The following is a 6,813-nucleotide window of genomic DNA, read 5'->3' on the forward strand; positions in this document are numbered from 1 at the left end:
TATTCCGAAGCACACTGCCGTTACTGTCTGAGGTCACTCTTTCTGTTCGGTGTGCGCTGTGCGAGCAAGTGAGTTGCCGCCGGTGGCACGCAGTCGCTTGCGCACTTGGCAGCCGAGATTACAATTAATTATTCATTGCATTTATAAAATTTTCATATATGTAATTTCAGCATATTAACTGGGGGAGCAGGGATTATCTTGGTTCTGGGGGATACGGGATAACCCCATGAATAGGGTGGTGTAAGGGTCCTCTCCCAGTAAATTTTTAAATCCTAGCATTAAATTGTTAGTTTTTTTTAAGCTTTTTCAAAATATTTTACCTCAAATCACAGCAGGGAGATGTACGTTCGGGTATCAGGTGGGGGTGATCTCGTGCTGTGTTCCTGTGCAGAAATTCTTATTCTGGTTTTCGGCATTAATGTAGATGCAGCAGGGAGATGTATGTGCCTGGGTCAGTTAGGCTAACCTCGTGCCGCCTTCTTGTGCAGAACTACATATTCTGGTTGTCGGGACTAGTGTTGGTGTTAGAGGGAGCTTTGCATGCGGGGGTCAGTTGGGCTGCCACTTTGCTGTGTTCCTGTGTAGAAATACTTTTGTCTTGTTGATGGTAATATTGCTAATACAGTAGGATAAGGTGCTTGGGGAGGGGTGTGTCAGGCGAGCTGAACTCTTGATGTGTTCCTGTGAAGAATTATTTGTTCTGTTGGTGATGCAGTAGTATGTGGCGGTGCGGTGTGGCGATTGAGGGGGGCGGGCTCAAATGCCCTGCAATTTTTCTGTTTATCTGTGTAGAATAATTGTTTGGGTTGTCGTTCCTATTGGCAACGCAGCAGAGAACTTGCATATGGGTGTCAGGTAGACTGACCTGTTGATTTGATTGTGTGTAGAACTGCTTATTCTGGTTGTCGGTATTAGTTGTGTTGTAGCAGGGAGAGTTGCGAGGGGGTTAGGTGAACTGACTTCGTGCAGTGTTCTTGTGTATAAAATATGGTTCTGCTTGTTGGTACTATTGATGATAAAGCAGGGATATGTGCGTACGGGGGTTAGGTGGGCTTACCTCTTTCTGTGTTCCAGTGTAGATCTAGTTGTTCTGGTTGTCGGTTCTGGTAGTGATGCAGCAGAGAGATGTGCGTGCGCCAGTCAGTTAGGGTGACATTATGCTCTGTTTATGTGCAGAATTGCTTGTTCTGGTTGTCTTTACTAGTTGTGATGCAGTAGGGAGGTGTGTGTGGCTGACCTCGTGGTGTGTTTTTGTGCAGACCAGCTGCTTGTTCTGGCCGCCCGCGCAGTTACTTAACTTCTTGCTGGTTCCGCCTGCAGCTCGTGTCGTGTTCGTGGGCGGCTGCGCGCTTGTCTGGGTGAACATCCTCTGCTGGTTCAAGAGACAGGATTACTGAGCCGGCGGCACTGGTTCGCCAGCTTTTCACTTGTACACTCATTCTGCGCTCTACACGCAGAAGCAATCACGCTGTAACACTGCCCGTACTTTATAAATTGATTGTTTTATTTTATTTTTTTTTAAATTTAACATCATTAATTATTTTTCTTTGTTTATTTGGATTTAATTATTTTGCTTACATTTATGAGTTTTTTATTGTATATTTATAATTATTATTTTTCCTTTGACATTTGTAACACTAAATATTTGATATGTCAATTTCTCTGAGCTTTTAAATCGTTTATGATTAATAACTTGTTTTGGTCGATGATAAAGTATGTTCCAAGCTGTAGGTATAAATAATATAACAGTTTTTTAACTATGATTTAATTATAAAATGTTGTTATAGGCATTTGTTGTTTAAAATAAGTTTTAATACCAATTTATAAAAATTGGTATTAATAATTTTGTAATTTTGTTAATGCATTATTCTGAAGGATAGTCTTCGTTTCCAAGCACTTAATGTAAATTATAGTGGCATAATGTCAGATATATTTAAGGTTTCATTCAAAGCAAATCCATTCTGTGTTGGAATATCAAAAGGAGATGTTTGGAAATGGACAGACATAAATTTTATGAGTGGCAGGAAATGCTTATATAAGTAATGTATGTTAACGCACAATAGTCCAAATACTCAAAATGCAGTTATATTTGTAAACTGAGGAACGCAATTACTTATTTTAAAAGTTTGTTATTATTGCTTTATTTGTTATTTATGCCTTCATTTTGTAAACGTATCAAAATTATTCTTTGATTAGATGAAAATGGTTATTTTTTATAATATTTATTTTATGTTTTACTGTGTTGTACATTCATTCTATTTCGTCCTGTTTATCAATTTCTTTGTTTAATATTTTATTTTCTTGTCTCGTTCTTAGATATTACACAAATATTTATATAATGGAGAAAATGTTTTTCACATATGAGCCACGTAGTAGAGCTTTTCGTATGTTTCTAAAAACGTGCAAAATAACTCTTTGGGACAGTGTTTGAAAATATTTGTGCTTGTAGGTGACTTGGTTTCTTGTGTTACAATACAATGATTTCCCACTATTAGAAAATTTCTGTAAAATTACGGAAACGTTCTGGTAAAATAATATTACTGTGAACCTAAAAAAAAATTAACATTCCATAAGAATTGTAATATTTTGTTCTTCATGAGGTTAAGAAAATACATTTTTGAAAATAATGTTTTTCCTTAGTTTTTCACACAAACCAAAAACCCTAGGACTCTCAGATACATAATATTATGATTAGAGACCGGAAAAATTCGCGGGTTCAATGACCTCAAGGATAGACTCCAATATCCTCTACCCACTCGGGAAAATGCCAACTGTTCATTGGCTGCTGACTTGTGAGTCGTCTCGACTGGGTGGCCTGTGATTCGACACTTCAATGAGTGAGGGTCTCTAATTGGCCCTCAGTCCTCCAGATTAACAGTGGACCAATGTAAGAAGTAGCACTAAGGTATAATTATTTGAATTTTAGCATAACATGAAATGAACCCGCGAAATTTTCAGGTCTATAATTATGATAAATCATACTTTATGATACATTTATGTGTGTGTTTATAATTTTTCTGGGGGTATGTGCCACATTCTTGCCTTTCTAGATGTTGGTTTAAGTGATATGATTTTCACGACTGAAGTAGGAATAAGAAAGTTTGAGCTTTACCGGCTTAGTGACACTTCCTATTTACTCGGCAATATTCTCCTTGTCTCTCGAAGGAACAAGGAGTACAGACATTTCCGTAAGTACTATACAACAGTAAATCCGGAAAATGGAGTGGGAGTGTCGATTGTAGTTGTCAGTGAATAATATTTAAAAGGGCATCCAGGCACAGAGTCCAAGGTCCGGATTGTGTGGAGGTGTATGCTGCATTCGAACCTATATTTTTAATCATGACGTCACAGTCGCCCGCCATCTTGGAGACGAGCGCCTCATTTGCGATCAATGTACTTTTTATTTTTTTGACATCTCGACTTTGACTTCACGCACGCCATCATAAATTATGACATCACATCTGCCATTGAAATTCCATGTCACGGTGGCCATATTGGAAGACTTTGACCTTGATATTTGTCATTTACTTTTACATTTGACAATAGACTTATCCTTTGACCATTGATCTTGATATTTGAAGTTGACATTTGACTTTGAAATATGTCCTTGACATTTGTCAGTGAGATAAAACCTCATCTGCTATATTAAATTCCGCCATATTGAAATTGAGTGCCCCACTCACCATCGTTGCAGTTTTCGTTACGCTAGAATCTTCCGCCATGTGTGTTGGAGGCTTGGTTAATGTTAAAGGTTTAATATTTTTTTTGTTCTCCTGGGGGTCGCCATCTTGTATGATTTAATTTCCACCATCTTTGCTTCTGCTGTTTTGTCCTACAGTGCACCAGCATCACTGTCTTTCGCACATAAGGTTGATGTTCCATTACCTTCCAATGTTCTTATAGTCTTAATAAATATATAATTTTTTTTACAACATTTATTTAAAGTGAGGTTATTTGAACCATGAGAGCTTTGACCTTTGCGGTAAAAAAAAACATACACCTTTTATCACAAGGTCATCGAGAAAATTACAAGACTGAAAATTATATAAGTTAAAAATATATAATACAAACATTTGGACCTGTGATTGTTTTATTTGAATGAATCATAGCAGCTCCTGTTAGAATCAGAAAAAAACAATTTTATTTTAAATTTTTGCTACTAGGAGTACTAGTACTATGCACACATACATAGTCTGCTAGAGAGCACTGCCACTATATTGTTTTCAGTACTTGCCACTAGAAGCGCTATCATACACATTGACTCCATATTATTTAATTTTACCCGCTGGAGTGCAGTAGTACTTTTTAACTTAGCGTTGTCCTCAAAAGTGAAAATCTGTAATGATTAATGTATAATTTCGAAAAAAAAAAAATTCATAAATTAAATATTGTTTACTGATTAATTAAATCAATTTCCATCTTCGGTTTGGTCCCTGAACGATGCAAAAAAAATTGAACCTGAAATTACATATTAATTAAATATGCAGAAATTACCTACAAGTTGCTTAAATGCTTAATCTAACGGCCTCCGGTAAGACACTAATGCCATTTTGGCCCCGTCTTGAAAATCTTTTATTATTTAGTTATAAACTCTAGAAATAATAAAAAATAAAATCACTTATTAGTTTAATGATTCATTCGATCGGTTTAAGTATTTGGTTCGACCATTCATCGATACAAAAATGATAATTTCAGGTAAAAAAAATATTTATTTTTATTTAACTCTAACTGACAATTAAAGTGATAAGTTCATAAAATAAAACACAACATTTTCACAAATGTTGATAAAAAATGAAGAGTTATATTAACTAAAAGTAAAAATAAATGGGATCAATAATTAATTCTATTAGTTACAAGAGTTAATGAATAAAACAATTATGATATTTAAGTGGAAGCGGTCACAGCTGCTGGAAGTTACTTTAAACTGTATAAAATACTATAAAATATAAAACAAGTATATTATAAACAAGCAAAAAAAAGCGTTTCTCGATTTCTACAGTTATTATGAAGTTTCAGACCGAGTCCTGTTAGTATTTTCGCATGTTTCTGGGAATTTAGACAAGACAGACGATTGCCACACACAGCATAGAGTTCTCAGTTTCATTAAAAAGAAAGTGAAATATCTCATTGTACCTTTAGTTATACACATGCACAAACATCTTATCACAGAATATACAGTTGACCCTGATGCATGTGCGGGAACCACACATAACTTAGAAAGTCACAACTTAGAAACACACAACGCAGAACCACAACTTAGAAACGTCATAACGTAGAAAGTCACAACTTAGAACTATCACAACTTAGAAACACACAACTTAGAACTGTCATAACTTAGAAACACGTAACTCAGAAACACGCAACGTAGAACCACACAACTTAGAAACGTCATAACGTAGAAAGTCACAAATTATAACTATCACAACTTAGAAGCACACAACTTAGAACGATCATAACTTAGAAACACGTAACTTAGAAACACGCAACGCAGAACCACACAACTTAGAAACGTCGTACCGTAGATAGTCACAACTTAGAACTATCACAACTTAGAAACACACAACTTAGAACTGTTATAACTTAGAAACACGTAAATTAGAAACATGCAACGCAGAACCACAAAACTTAGAAACGCCATAACGTAGAAAGTCACAACTTAGAACTATCACAACTTAGAAATACACAACTTAGAAATGTCATAACTTAGAAACACGCAACGCAGAACCACACAACTTAGAAACGTCGTAACGTAGAAAGTAATAACTTAGAACTTTCACAAGTTAGAAACACACAACTTAGAACGAAAATAACATAGAAACACGTAACTTAGAAACACATAACGCCGAATCACGTTACTTAGAATTTGAATTAAAAGGCGTAAATATTTTGAAAGGATTGTAGTAAGAAATATTTTTGTTTGCACTCCCTGCATTCAGAGCTGCACTCTTGTGGCTAAATAGTTACTTTCGCGTTCAGTTTGGTTCTCTCTGTATAGATGGCGCTGTTAGCTCCACACATAGCTAAATTGACTTCAGCTAATGGTTTGCTCGCCACATCTGAACGACATGTTTATTTTATTCCTGGTTTCAATGATTAAGATTTAATTTGAAAACAGTTTGTTTTGTTTGTATAGCTATAATAAATAAAGTTGATTACATAAAGAGCGTTGGGCTAAATTCACGTGTTTAAATAACTACAAGTAAAACCAAGAAAAAAAAAATATGAATAAATTTTCCCCGTTGCTATGACGTCACTGTTGACGGAAATTTTAAACGATATATATATATATATATTAAACTGGTAATATCTCATTTACTTTCGTTGTAGCGTCATTAGTTATTCTTCTCTCGAAGGTTACATTAGTGTCATGTATTTAATATAAAATTTTTACATTTTTTTAAATGTAGAGTCAAACATGATCTTGAGAATATAAATACAGAACGTATGTAAAATAATCATTAAAACTTTAATAAGTGAGAAATCACGTAATGTATAGAAAGCAGAAACAATAATGTTCAGACGCAGGGTAGTTGTTATTAAATCTTTTTAAAACATTATAGATACAAAGCGTTGCAAAATTTATATATGAGGAACAAAAAAGTTAAATTTTTCCATTTCATAAAATTTATATCAAGGTTCTATTTTCCTGTTGATTTTCGTGACAATACTGCACAAGCAATGTTTACTGGGGATGCAGAAAACGTTTGGCTAGACAGCTGGTTCCAACATGACGGCTAGGTCATTGAAGAGGTGGTAAAAAATCAAGATTCATGAAATGATTTCGAACCTGAGCTTTCACGTTTGCGCTACCTC

General features: G+C 35.1%; 1 protein-coding gene across 1 annotated transcript in view; it reads left to right on the top strand.

Annotated features, from left to right (window-relative positions):
• LOC134527261 (mpv17-like protein) overlaps positions 1–2,624 on the top strand; it is a 520,718-nt gene extending 518,094 nt beyond the window's left edge. The window contains exon 6 of the mRNA XM_063359784.1: positions 1,260–2,624. Coding sequence (XP_063215854.1) covers positions 1,260–1,397 — 138 coding nt within the window. The 3' untranslated portion in view covers positions 1,398–2,624. The remainder of the gene's footprint in view (positions 1–1,259) is intronic.
• The last annotated feature ends 4,189 nt before the right edge of the window (positions 2,625–6,813 follow it).

Source organism: Bacillus rossius, chromosome 1 (assembly GCF_032445375.1).
Source record: "Bacillus rossius redtenbacheri isolate Brsri chromosome 1, Brsri_v3, whole genome shotgun sequence".
Lineage (NCBI taxonomy): Eukaryota > Metazoa > Arthropoda > Insecta > Phasmatodea > Bacillidae > Bacillus > Bacillus rossius.